This window comes from Anarrhichthys ocellatus, unplaced genomic scaffold, assembly GCF_004355925.1.
Source record: "Anarrhichthys ocellatus isolate YVR2014 unplaced genomic scaffold, GSC_Weel_1.0 scaffold2, whole genome shotgun sequence".
Taxonomy (NCBI): Eukaryota; Metazoa; Chordata; class Actinopteri; order Perciformes; family Anarhichadidae; genus Anarrhichthys; species Anarrhichthys ocellatus.
The window spans coordinates 7,312,292-7,326,484 of NW_022280032.1; the positions used below are offsets into that span (position 1 = coordinate 7,312,292).

The 14,193-nt window shown below is 41.6% G+C and overlaps 1 protein-coding gene across 1 annotated transcript; it reads left to right on the forward strand.

Annotated features, from left to right (window-relative positions):
* Nucleotides 1-469: 469 nt before the first annotated feature.
* LOC116394790 (G-protein coupled receptor 22-like) lies at nt 470-11,294 on the forward strand. Its single transcript, XM_031868112.1, has 3 exons — nt 470-913; nt 2,024-3,186; nt 4,155-11,294. Exon 3 carries the CDS (start codon nt 4,159-4,161, stop codon nt 5,473-5,475), a length of 1,317 nt encoding a protein of 438 aa, XP_031723972.1. The 5' UTR covers nt 470-913; nt 2,024-3,186; nt 4,155-4,158; the 3' UTR covers nt 5,476-11,294.
* The last annotated feature ends 2,899 nt before the right edge of the window (nt 11,295-14,193 follow it).

The following is a 14,193-nucleotide window of genomic DNA, read 5'->3' on the forward strand; positions in this document are numbered from 1 at the left end:
TCTGTCACTTTTGCTGTCTCTCATGCTCACTTGCACACACTTACGAGCTATGCATGTGTGCAAAATCAATACAAAAAACATTTCTCCATCTTCATCATTCCCCCTACTATGCAAAAACACATTGTCCATGACATAGTGACAGAGCTAATTAATACATCATTTCTGTATGTTCTGCTGTTTTTCCTTCAATAGTCTGCCTATCTGACTCTGCAGCAGGTTGTGTGTTTAGCGCAGTGTCATCTAAGGTCCCTACGCTAAAGCGTAGTACTGTAGAAGCTTTTTTCCAAATCACTACAGCCCCACAAGGGATGTCACAGTCACTGTCAGGGAAGAGAGGTTAGAGTGAGAACAAAAGGAAATACCTCCCCTCGCTGGAGAGGAAAGGGTTAAGCCTATTACAGAACACCAATCATGACTGGGGGAGCACTGCAAACCTCCGCAGTAAGAGAGAGAGAGAGAGAGAGGGAACGAGGGAGTGAGGGAAAGAGAGGAGAGGAGTGCAAAGCGGGAGATAGAGAGATACCAGGAATGTGATGGTTTGCACTTCTATCCAGACAGTTAGGCATGGAGGGAGCGCAACAGAGAGTTGGTGAGATGAGTGTTCACAAACCTGTCCCTATGGATGGTTAAGAATTAAAGGGAGGAGAAGAATCCCACCAACATCCCTGTCAGGACTAATCTCTGTGGACTTTGTTTTCCTCGGTCTGTGACTCCGGAGGGAAAGAACATCTTTCAGTTGTGTGACCCTTGCATGTTCATCGATATTCAATCTCTATTCGTGGATTACTGCTTGAAGGAGCAGGAGATCAACCAGCAGTTTCAATCGGTCGACCTAGATTGCTGCAGGGCTGCAAGGAGAGGGGACAGCGTGGTGTGTGGACCAGCTCCGAAGCATCTGTGTTTACCCTGCATGGTGAGCTCTGCCGTGTTTTGATGGGGCACTCTTATTTATTGGTTTGATTTTCTGCCATAAGTGGCGTAGAAGGTGTGTGATGACAAAAAAAAAACTCATTGCCAAACAGCTCTGTCACCACAACAAATGCATTGGATTAGAAACTATCAATATTATTTCCTGAATAACTTCAGGTATAATGTATTGTTGACTTATTGAGTAACACTGGTTATGGTTTAAGTGAAACCTATTAGTAACTGATTAAAAAAGCTTGTCTTGCAATTCCAAGTAGCATGTAATGTAAACATCACACTCTAAAAGGCTCTTGATCATTTGTTTATGCACTACGATACCTCACATGCTGGGAGCAGATCTGTTTGTGTTGTATTCCTACACATATAAATATTCCAAACTGTCTAGGCTGAATATAGGAGAAACTTGATATGCAATTGTTCACTTTAAGATCTTCATGACGTACATGATCCTCTCTTTAATCTAGTCCTGAAGCATGCTACTTAGTGACCATTTCTGCTGACATTGTGGCATAGTAAAGCATGGCATCCCTCACTGAGACAACCTTGAAAAATGACCGACGTGTTCCTCTGAAGAGATTACATGGATGATATATAGTGACACACGAGAGGGCATCCATGTCTTCATGACAAGTTCCCAGAGGAATCACACGGCACTAAAGCTCTAAGGAAGTCTGGCCTATAATGAAAATGGTATGACCCTTTTAGCACCCCTGTTGCTGTACAAGTGACATACACTAATTACCACTAAGCACGTTACTGTAATATTTTACACGAAAACAATAAGAATAGCAACATATTACTACAGTTAATCCGAAAAACGGGAAGGTGGGATTATCTAATACCAGTTGCTTTTATTGCAAGCCCTTGATTAGTGCTACTGTTATGTTAATGCAATAGCAAAGATGTAAAGTGAATCAGGCGATACGCAGGAACATGATAAGACATCGGAGGCTTGTTGCTATGCTAATGAGAGTTTCCTTGTCGCCTCGCTGCTGAGGATATCTTTATTTTCAATAACGCATCCCCCACACATCCCTGTCCTACTCCTCCTACTCTCTCTCTCTCATCCATTACCCTATCCTTTCTGTCTCTTCAGGTCGCTGTGAGAGAAAGATGTGGAATTGACGGACAGACAGATGATGCATGCAGCTCCCTCTACCTGAAGTCCATTTCTTAGTCCGGGATGTTTTTGCAAATCCACAAGATTCATGAACTCGCTCCCACTACCTCATGAGGATGACCTTCTCCTGAATTCCTGAATCAACCCCCCCACTACCACTACATATAAAAAAAAGTGATGATCACAAATGTCTCAGTGATCACACATGCCATGGTGATTGGACACACACGTGCTCTCAAATAATCTGCTCTACTCACGCCATTTCTGGTGATTGAGAGTTCAGCATGTCGAGGGCAAACGGGAGACCTGTGCTCGATTTACATGTCAATGGCAGCTGGAGCCAGGCCTACAGAGACTGATGAGAAAGGTGGAGAATAAAGGTCTGTTCCATTAGTGGTCCCAGGGGGGACATGGGCCTGGATGCTGCCCGGACACACTGACCTCTCCTGGACAGATTCTGGACAATACTATGGTGTACACCGGGGGACTCTACATGGCCGACTGACAAACTCTGCCTCTTGGAGTACAAGCTGATGGATGTAACTGTTTTTTTGTATTTACAGATCTGACTACTATCTTCTCATTGAAGACAAAAAGGCAAGGCTTTGAATCATCGCACAATGAGCAGTACATTCCAGCCCTGCGCAGGGGAAAGAGGCTGTGTGTCTATGTTTTCTTGGTTGGCTGCGTCTCTCCTGCCTGGGAATATCATGAGATTATAAACAGGAGGTGGCTCCAACATCTTATCCCTGTTCCACTCATCCATCAGAGCTCCCACCATCACCAAAGAAAACGGACCAGACATCTGAAAAAAAGTTTGTAGAGGACATTAGCCTATATACTCTAAAACCCACTGGGTGCAGGTGGCTGATTCCTTAGCTTTCTTATCACTGGGGTCAGGAAGAAAAGACTGGCTGCCCACAGACAGTCTTTGGCGAGACGGACAGGTGTTTTTTGGCCTGTCAGCCTCTCTGGGAGGGACTAGCAGTGAAAGGAAAGGCCTCGCTGGGGGGCTCTGCTGGAGCGGAAACTCTTTTCCAAGGGCTATGTTTGGATGTGATGCTCGTCTCTGTGGATGCAACATGGACTTTATGGCCTGATTACACAGCCCTGGTATTCAGATAGTGCTGGCGGGAAGGGTAAATATGTTTAAAAAAAACACTTGTTTCTCTCCCTGTCAGCTTTTATTAGTATCATTATTATAGAGTGCATGTGTAATTGGTTTCTCTCCTCTAACCCATTATTGATTACAGCTTCAAATAAGTTTCTTTTTTTGGTGCACTACTTGATCCTCCAATTATTGAAGTTCTGTCTGAACAAACATCTTGTATTCTGAAGTGTGTCTCTTAGAGTTGGACGAGTGCTGTAGACAAACTCAACATAATCTTCTGGCAGAATATTCTTGTCAGTTATGAACCACCTCCTTTAATTTGGCAATGGCTGAAATGCTGCCAGAAACGACGCGTTTAGTTAGCAAAGACCATATAAACCATGTTGTTTCCTAACTCCCCCCTATATCATATTAATCACAGCCAATTGGGGCTAAAATAAGCTTTCTTCATCATGGCCTTCATGACCTCTGGTTTATATTCAGTATGTATACGGTAAATGCTAAAAAACTATGTCAGCTTGAATGTGCTGTTCAGCTGAGGCTCAGACGAACACTAAGCCACAGCTAAGCCACTACAAAGCCTCAACATACTAAGCCATTAAGGCTATGAGGTTATTATAATTTAATTTCTTCCAAAGTGTTTCTGTGATGTGCCTCCGCTGTGGATGCAACGGTCTGATCAAGGATGGTGATAGCAAAAGCAGAAGCTGATTGAGGCAAGATAGTTACTAGTTAGTCATGCCATGTACGTAGTGAGACAATCTAATCTGCAGGGCATGATAGGAAAAAAAGTTCCAGCACTGTGTCTGAGAGTCTGATCTCAGCATTTCTTATTCAAAACTCAATACGCTTCCTATCGTTTGATAACTGGCAGCATTACGTCTGACAAGATTTCTCAGATGTGTGTTAATTACGACTTTCTAGGGATGCACATGAACATGGACCTCTTCCTTTTCCTCTTCATGAATTCTCTTTTTCTCTTCTCTCTACATGCAGGATAATGCATATCCTTCCTTGCCCTGAACAAGAAGCCACCATGAGCAACGTCACGGTCACCGACAACACTGAGCCCATCAGCCGAACCATGAGTCCGGCAAGCCCTAGCCCGTATCCCTATCCTGTTAGTTTCCAGGTCTCCCTGACTGGCTTCCTCATGCTGGAAATCCTCCTGGGCATGAGCTCTAACCTCACAGTCCTTGCCCTTTACTGCATGAAGTCGAACCTCATTAGCTCTGTCAGTAACATCGTCACTATGAACCTCCATGTGTTGGATGTGCTAATTTGTGTGTGCTGCATCCCCCTCACAATCGTGGTGGTGTTGCTCTCCCTGGAGGGAGACACAGCACTCGTCTGCTGCTTCCATGAAGCCTGCGTCTCCTTTGCTAGCGTTGCTACTGCTGCTAACGTGCTTGCCATCACCCTCGATCGCTACGATATCTCAGTCAAACCAGCCAACCGGGTGCTGACCATGGGCCGCGCCCTGACCCTGCTGTCTGGCATTTGGGTGCTATCCTTTGTTAGTTTCCTCGTACCCTTTATTGAGGTGGGCTTCTTCGCCCATGGCCAGGCTGATCTGAACCAGACAGTGGTGGAGAATATGGTCCACACTAACCAGTACTACACAGAACTCGGCCTCTACTACCACCTGCTTGCTCAGATTCCTATTTTCTTCTTTACTACCGTTGTCATGCTCATCACCTACTCAAAGATCCTGCAGGCACTCAACATTCGCATTGGCACACGTTTCCACGCTTCACAGAAGAAGAAGGCTCGCAGGAAAAAAAGTCCATCCATGACAGCCATGACAACACAGCATGAGGCCACAGATGCATCCCAGAGCACTGGCAGCCGCAACCCCACACTGGGTATGCGTACCTCCGTCTCTGTCATCATCGCCTTGCGCAGGGCTGTTAAGCGCCACAGAGAAAGGCGAGAGCGCCAAAAGAGGGTTTTCAGAATGTCCCTCCTGATCGTGTCTACCTTCATGCTGTGCTGGACACCCATCACAGTGCTCAACACAGTCATCCTGAGTGTGGGCCCCAGTGACCTAATGGTCAAGTTGAGACTGGGCTTCCTGGTGATGGCTTATGGGACGACTATCTTTCACCCTCTACTCTATGCTTTCACTCGGCAGAAGTTCCAGAAAGTCTTGAAAAGCAAGATGAAGAAGCGAGTGGTGTCGATCATTGAGGCGGATCCTACCCCTAACAATGCCATTATTCACAACTCCTGGATCGACCCAAAGAGGAACAAAAAGGTGACATTTGAGGACAAAGACGCCCGACAGAAGTGTCTGTCGTCTGAGGACGTGGGGTGAAGGATCTCATTGTCTTTACGGTATACAGTCAATAAAAGCAGCTAAAACTGACATCAGGTCATGATGAAAAAGGGAACATGTTAATCCAAAGCAGTAATGTAAATATGTGCAATAGAATGTACAAAAACAAGAGGTGGATAATTTATTACTATTTATTGAGAACAAGTGTAGGTTTCATAGATAGACTATATACTGTACTGTAGATATTGCATGGCTTTTTGTAATGGTAGCAACATACAGAGCATTGTGTACATACATAATACATGTACAGTATAGGGTAAACAAGGTATTTAAATAGAGAGAAAGAAGTAGGAAGTACTATGTTTATGTATATTTATAATAAATATCGTGTTCACCTACCCAACCCAGGCAAAAGCTTCCTATTCTACCATCCCCCAAGTTAAGTGTTTGCAATTCCTGTAACAACTGTGAGATTACAACCATTCATCATCATGCCACTTGCTCTGAACACCAGACCTGCAATTCACAGTGACCACTGACCTTATTGCCTGGGAGCCCTCTGAGGGAAGGCAGACAGGTCAAACATGGAAAGAGGCAGGCATGTAATGTATGTTATGTTGCTATAACCGTAAAGCTATGGGGTACTGTTCACAATCACTGCTTTTAGAGTTAAAGAAGAACACTCACATTCCATAGACACAACAGAAGACCATGGCTCTCATCACCTCTTTGACAAAAAACAGATATAATCAAAGCATAGTCTGTTTTACTTTACCAGTCGCGTCTTTCAGCCAAATGGAAAATATACAGTTGCCTTATTTTGGTTTGATGAATTGAGCATGACTTTACGCTGGGACAGGGAGAGCACATACTAAACACAGTGCACAAAATAATGACAAATATTGTTTTAAACCTGAGTGAATCCTCAGAGGTTATGTTTTCATAAGGAGGTTATTTAATCAAACTAGAGGAAAATGTTGAAAACTGTTGTATTATCAAAGTGTCTGTTTTTAATAACACAAGCCGAACAACAATGCTCTCCAAATAAGCAAATCCATAACTGCAATAAAGAACTACTGCAAACATGTTGAAGCCTTATAAAAGATTCTGCTTACAATCCACAATAACAGATAATGAAGTTCTTCTTCCCTGCCTTTGTGTGTCTACCAGTAGTGCGTGTCCTCCTTTGTTTATCAAGGAATACGATAGTGAAACTGTATTTCCCAGGTGGCTGTTGCTGGTAGATTATAAGTCAGCCAGCCTGATATTTTCGGCTCAACTTGTCCTAAATAAGAAGGAATAATATATTCAGAAAAATGCAGAAAAATGTCAGTGGTAATAACAAGAAAAAAAAAGCTGTCAGCTTATTATATTCAGGCTGCGCTCTAATACCGAATCTAGATGAAAAGTTACAATAACCATTAGCATATAAAGCCATGCTCAGCTAGCCTGGCAGTTGACTTCATTACAATCCCTGTGTCAATTATTACATTCTCTCTAAGATGTGGATATATACTGTGCAGTGCAGTCACATGCACGCATAAAGGTGCACACACACAAATGCATATGCACACTGTATGCCACAGTTTATCTCAGGAATGAGCTTATGACGCCTTTGCTGTCTCGGGGAAAGTTAAATAAAATTGAAGAGCCCTTTAGATACTAAGAGCACAGGGCTATTGGCTACCAGAGCGATTACACAACCTTGATCAGATGCTTCTCTGGCTGCCAGACCAGTGTGTGGTTTGTAGCACAACAGAGAGGGCTGATATGGGAATATTGATGCAGGCAAGGTTCTTTATGACCCTGCAGTAAATAGGCAGTGTGGATGTCACGGTACCTTGAGGGCATGCCTGTGATTGAGAGAGGAGACGGGATGAGAGCCAGCAACAGAAAATGTCCTATGAGATGAAACATTGAGCTGGAGGATAGATTTAACAAACGCATGTGAACAGTATGAGTCCAACTTTTAGTAGGAAAACGTCATAGGCGGTGCATCAATATACAAATGGAAAGACTTATTCCCATTGCCAACATAACAATGATTCACTACTAACAGCTGTGTTCCACTACTGAATATATCATTTAGCCCTCTGCTCAAATGGTACCAATCCAAACTTAAATCAGTGCTACTGAAAAAAAATCACTTGTATTGATTACCTTTTTAAAATGACCTCTCAAAGACCAATACAATTTACACTATCTAGGTCACAATTTGTTTTTTTATCCTGGGGTGCAGCCGGCACTGGCTAGGCAAAAAAAAAAAAAAGAACAGTCAGAATCAGTCAGAACATCGTGCTATGTTGGGTGTGCTTGCACACGATGTTCTGACTGAACTGCCACGTTGTTAATACGCCATTATTCAGTTTGACATTCGCTTCTTGTTTCTCGTCTTTTTCTGTTTGGTGGGGGGGGGGGTATTTTGCGCTCACTAATCACTGAGCTTGATGTATCCGTTCTCTTGATGTCATTTTCAGCCAAAACTGAAGCCGTGCGAGTACTGGATAGGAGCAGTTAGCTTCAACATTATCAAGTTTATTGATGTGAGATGATGCTTTTGTAACATTTAAAGTAATTAACTATTTGCTATTTTACAGCCAGTTTGCACACCGAGCTACATGACACGCCAAACCTGTCAGCTCCTTTAACTTGAACCTCATTAAGGCCATCAAGAGAGAAAGTACTGAATCTTTTGTAGCACTAAACTTTTCCTTAACTCTCTTGGGGAGAATGGCACAAACTCCTTTCTTTTAAAGAAATGCCTTCAAGGCATGGCGGTGTAAACTGTTTTTATTCACAGGCTGGATAGCTCCACCTTTTTTATTGACGCTTGTTGCTATATTTGTTTGGATTCTGGCTCTGGCACAGGTAGATGACGTTCCTAACCTTGGCCCAACCTATAAAAGGCACCAACAGGCTCAGTCGTTTCTCCAACTGGGGAAAAATCCGTTCATGAGAGCAACAACAACTCTAAACCTCTTACGCCACAAATAACACTGATTCAATATCAGAGTGGATGCACTTTTACTTAAAATAGCCCTCAATGTGCTCCAGTGCGCTTTTGAAATATTCAGCTTAAACACCGGATCTGTACCAAACCGTTATCCAGAGCTTTGAGTTGTATTGTAAAATGTTGTTTAGGACATTAGACAATGACCGGTGACCTTAATATTTGTCTCAATCTCATTATCATGAGAACATTTCATTTCATTTCTAAGCTGCATTACTGAATTATTGATATTGACCATCCACGGCAAAGAAAATGCAACAGAGTGTTGATATATTTTTGCTTATTGAGTTAATGGCTTATTAAAGACTTATAATGTTGTACAATATAGGTTAGTGAATCAACGTGACGTACATAAACATGCCCTGTTAAGCATGTGTCTAATAACTTAAACAAAGGTTGTACAATTTACACCATCGTCTGATGTGTCTCCTTTTTCCTTTTAATATGTATATCATTCCAAATAAAATAATATTGTGAGGGGCAAGCATTTACAGTCTTTTATGTTCATACTCTGAACTGAGCAGAAGATACCATCATTTACCCTTATTGTTATGATTGCTATTATATTGACTGTGTGTAGTTTCATGTTTCATTTTGGCCCACATGGGACCACTTTAATGTAGACATTTACAAACGGCTGCCATCTCTCGAGCGCTGCTGGTTAGCATATCGGACAGGTTAGCAGGCTGCCACTGGACCTCTAACCCGAGGTGACCTGCAGAGAAAAAAATAGGTCAATATACTACCATACTCAATAACAAAGCTTCAATGACGCTTTACTGGGAGCCTTAATAGAATCCCTTGACCCTGCTGTGTCCTTCTCCTTCTCCCTTATACTCCACAATAAGGCTGGTGTTTACTGCTGTCCCCATCACATACATTATGTCCCTCCCCCTTTCGCTCAGGCAGCCAAGCCCAGATTCAGATGCCATCTCTTTTAGGGCTCCTCTCTATCCAGCCGCAGACACAGAATAAAAGCCCGGGAAATCATATTACTCTGTCCGTATGGAGCCTCTATTGCATTAGGTCAGCAAACACTCAACTGTAATTCTGCTATCGTAGAGAAGAAGAAAGTGAATTGAGCACACCAGCCAGCGCAGCTTGACAAATTGTTGCTCGTGGTCATTTTCCAAATGTTGCTCTCACCAAGCCACATGCACTGTAGAGACGGAAGGACACTTTACAGAGCCGGAAGATATATGACTCTGATCTACAACATTTACGCTCTGTACAAGAACATCTATGGCTCAGATAGAAACCAGGAATCAGAGGCAGACAGCGGGGTATAACCTCTACCTCCTGTGACCTTAATGGCATCATTGTGTGGTATTGGAGGAAAATAACACACTGGTCTGAATCAATGCTGTGTAAATTACTCCTCTCTGTCAGTATAAGTCCAGCGCAGATGTTTAATGATAAATGAAGTGTTCTTCTTTAATATGCAGTCTACATCAGAGAACAACTTTATCCTATGGGGCAAACACGAAAAAGCTACTTACATGCATGCCAAAGTGGACGATATAGAATATTGTTGTATTGTAATAGAAAAAAAAAATCATGGAATTTATTTGTACACAAATTGTCCATAGCACAATAAATGCTTATGTTATGAAGCATGTTATAGAGACTGTTTAGTGTGTAAGAATTTTACATTTGATGAAATGTGCCATTATATTGTGAAATCCTCCTTTAGGAAATGTGAGTCAGACAAAGGGAACGACGAGCATAGTCTTATCTCACTAAACCAAAAAATGTGAAGGACAAAACAAAGTCAGAAGTGCCGACATGGCTGGATGCCCAGTCCCTGTGTGTGTGTGTGTGTGTGTGTGTGTGCGTGTGACTGTCTGTGTGTGCATCTATTCAGCAACGTGTGCATACTCCAGCAAGTGCAGCTATGTCCAAACAGTATGTGCATGCAGCTATGTGTCATTCCAATTGTTTTATCAGGCAGTGACAGAGTGTCAACCATCGGTGTGAGAGGTGACACAGCAGAGAGGAGATTGCTGCCCTCCAGCTCTCTCTCCACATGAAAAGATATGAATGGGACCACCACAACAGAGCTCACTACCACAGCCTGGCAGCTTGAGACACTACAAGGTTACAACATTTGTATTATTAAAGCCAAAAGAGACCACTACATTTTAAATACGGTATATTCCACTCTCCTTCAAATACCCTCATGTCAGAATAGAATTGCAAAGTGGTAGAAGTTATTTTGAGTGTCCAGGGCTACTGAAGTAAAGGTCCTATTCATTTTCATAGACAGTGTTGGGCTTGAATGGACTTAAAACTCATTATGGTTGAATCATCAGTACAAAAGGTGAGCACAAACCGGCTCTTTAACATGAAAAAGTCACAAGCCTGAATATATGAAAACTTAAGGAGAGAAGTTAACCGACTACCAACTAGAGCTGTGTATTGGCAAGAATCTGGCGATATATGAATCGTGATACAGGGGTTACGATTCAATGTATTGCGATACATTACAATACTGTAAGCAAGGCGATATATTCCGATTTGTTAAGTCAAATTTTTGGAAAACTGTTTTAGTATAAAGAACAAACCACGATATAAGGATGCACCAATACCGATATCGGGCCGTTGCTCACTCAAAAAGCTGGATTGAGTATCAGTGACAATGGAGCCGATCTATACAATTTAATGTTTATATATACAATATGTACATTACTTACTGGATTTTAATTCCTGTTTGAGTTTTGACCAAATGGTTGTTCGATTAAAAATATGTACACTTGAACTGTAATTCCTGCTAATTTTGAAGATTTTCTATCAAGTTGCTGGTGTCCGATTCATTATTTTGAAAACAAATAAAAATGTAATAAATGTATGTCTATTTATTTATTTATTACATTTTGTTCTACAAATTTATGAAAGCAAGCACAAGTAAAATAACGATCCCAGTCCTTCCACACAGGGAGGCTTATTATTTACACCTCCCTTTGCCACAAATATTTGCAAGTAGACTTTGATTTCAAAAACATAATATCGTGATACTCAAGTGTGTCTATATTTTCTTACACTCCGACTACTAATGTGCATTTCCTTACAAAACAACCAATCTCCATACTTGAAATTCTGTTGTGCAGCCAACACTGAGCTGGAACTAAAGTTTAAATAATTAACACCGATCGCTAGAATATAAACCGATGAGACTCCTGTGTTTCTGTGTGAGGAACCCTGAGGTTGTCATTAAAAGATATTTTAAATATCTAATTAAAAAGGGGGTGGGGGGGTAGAGACACGGGTACTTCATGGTAGCTTGTTGATTGGCATCAACAAAATACAGCTTCAATATTATGTTTATTGACAAAGTTTTAGGCATGCAGTGTACAGTAGACAGCTGATACTGCAGCTCTAACAAATTTTCAGTCTGCCTCCTCTATAAAGCCTGAAATACCAGATTTCACCATGTTGCACAAGAAAACTGCTCTCGTTATTAAACTAAACATGAGTGTGCTGCTTCACCTTAAACCAGGTTTTCCCGCACCAATTTCTGGAGAAAACCCATCGTCATCCGACCAAATCCCTGGATGCATATGATTTTAACCTCTTTGATACTGAACATGTCCTACCCATCATTTAATATGATTCCCACAGTTAACAGCACAACTCCTCCTCAACTCCTCTTACCGTAGATCTCTGTGAAACTCTCTTCTCTGTATGTGCATCTAAATAGTGTTGCTTGGAAACAGTTTATAGGGAAAGGGCATAATTTACTGTGAATTAATCATGTGGCCTTATTTCATTATAAAACAAACAGTCAATATATTATAATTTAAATAAGAGGCATTGTTTAAACTGCAAAGGACAGCGGGTCGCTTCTGAGTCTCAAAATCTCTCACATCCTGCACATCTAAAGTGATTTAATGATACAAAAGGAAGAAATTGCAACATTTGCCTTTACATGCTTAATGGTCTGTTCAAGTATGTAGCTGTAGCTTGATGAAGCTCACTGGAAGTTTGCAAGAAGTCTTAAAAGAGATTGGTCATTGTTTTACTCCTGACTGGATACATTAAGTTTGATCTTAAAAAAAAAAAAAAAAAAAAAAAAGAATGATGTAATGTTGTGAACATGTGAGAAACTGTTAAATTCTTAATATGATCCATTTTCAGTTCAAAGGGATATAATAACCAGATGAAAGGGTCTTATTGCTCTTAGAAACAAGTCCAAGTCAAAAAGTCTCAAGTCTCTGGGTTAGAGTCCAAGTCAACGTTTCAAGTCTCCCTACTGGTTTAGAGTGACAGTATATTCTCATTCCCCTTTTCTACTCTTAAATATTGATAATCCAGAAGCCTATCAGATGGAGTCTAAACTATAGAATAGCTATTTCTAGAAATTCACTACCTATTAGTATATCCCAGTCATAATGACTTTACAGCTCTGCTGCATAATGAAATTAGAGTTAGCAAGATAAATGCAGAAACTTCATCAAGATAATGCAACTACAGCGTATGATCAAGTCCAACTAAAGGTTGACGTTACAAGTAAAGCATCAACTAGTTGTAGTGTATGGTAATGACAGTTAAGATCTAAATAATATGTGCATGTTTGTAGCTCGTTTTACATGAAAGTTAGGCTATATGTAACACTAATAAAACATGTTACTCTGCGTTTTCATGAACACACAATTAACAACAAACAAACACTGAAACCCTGGAGGAAGTAAACAAGCAACCAACCAAAGTTACAGTTAGCCAAACAGCTAACTTTAGCTAAAACACTGACCTGTTTGAATGTGTCCTCACTGTTGATGGGCTTTAATCCGAGTCTTTTAATTTCACAATCTGTATGCGATGTATGTGATCTTAGTTCTTTCACAGCGGAATGTACCACGTGCTTTCTGTTTTGTCCAGTGTTTTTATAGTTCCTGAGTCCAAGGCTCTCCTCAGCTCAGGATGCAGCTCCAGAGAAAGCCCAGCAGATATGGGTGGTTGGTCTGGATCCATCTTCACACACCTGTGGCTGGCTGGTAAATTCCAGCAGCATGCAGGTTTAGACATGCGCCAAGGACAAGAATTACAGTACTAGTTTTAGGCTTGCACATTGTTCATGTCATTCAACTCTAGTGTATGTGCTGCAGGCAAAGGGGTCAGTCAAAGAGAAAACCACTGACTCCTTCGAAAAGTTCCAATTTTAGGCTAGCCGCTTTACCTTGTCCAGTAAGCATTATGTTGCACATTAACAAGGTGGTAACAATATGGCCAAGCAATACCACCTTGTCTGTTGGTGCCCCACTCCAGATGTTTGGCCTCTGGATCTTCTTCCTCCTGGAGGCATGTCCTCACCTTTTGTCTGTCGCCATGTTTGTGAATGATATCCTTGTCTCCCTCTCCCTCTCTGTGTGTGGTTTCATTGTCTCGTCTCTCGATGCGAATGGTGTGCTGGTATTTTGCCTCTCTTGCAGTATGTGTGTCCTCTTTCCAGGTCTCACCCACAAGTACCAACATGCCAGAAAATCTACAAACTTTGCAGTTGCAGAGGCAATAGCTCTTGGTAAGGTCATGGACTAGATGTCTCAGGACAAGAAAGAAAGAAAGTGCACTTTGAAGGAACTCATGTGAGTACAGTTTGCATGTAAGTGACCAAAACAAGTTCTCTTTATGTCACCTGGGGGTGTTTGCTCATTTGGGCCCCAAAGAAAGTCCACTCTTGGCACCATTAGTGACAAATATGGAGCTCATGATAATACCCTATATGTAGGCCTAACTGAGTTACTCACAAATGA

Bases quoted from the DNA above. Each gene is read 5' to 3' on its own strand.
- LOC116394790 (XM_031868112.1), top strand. From the start codon at position 4,159: ATGCATATCCTTCCTTGCCCTGAACAAGAAGCCACCATGAGCAACGTC.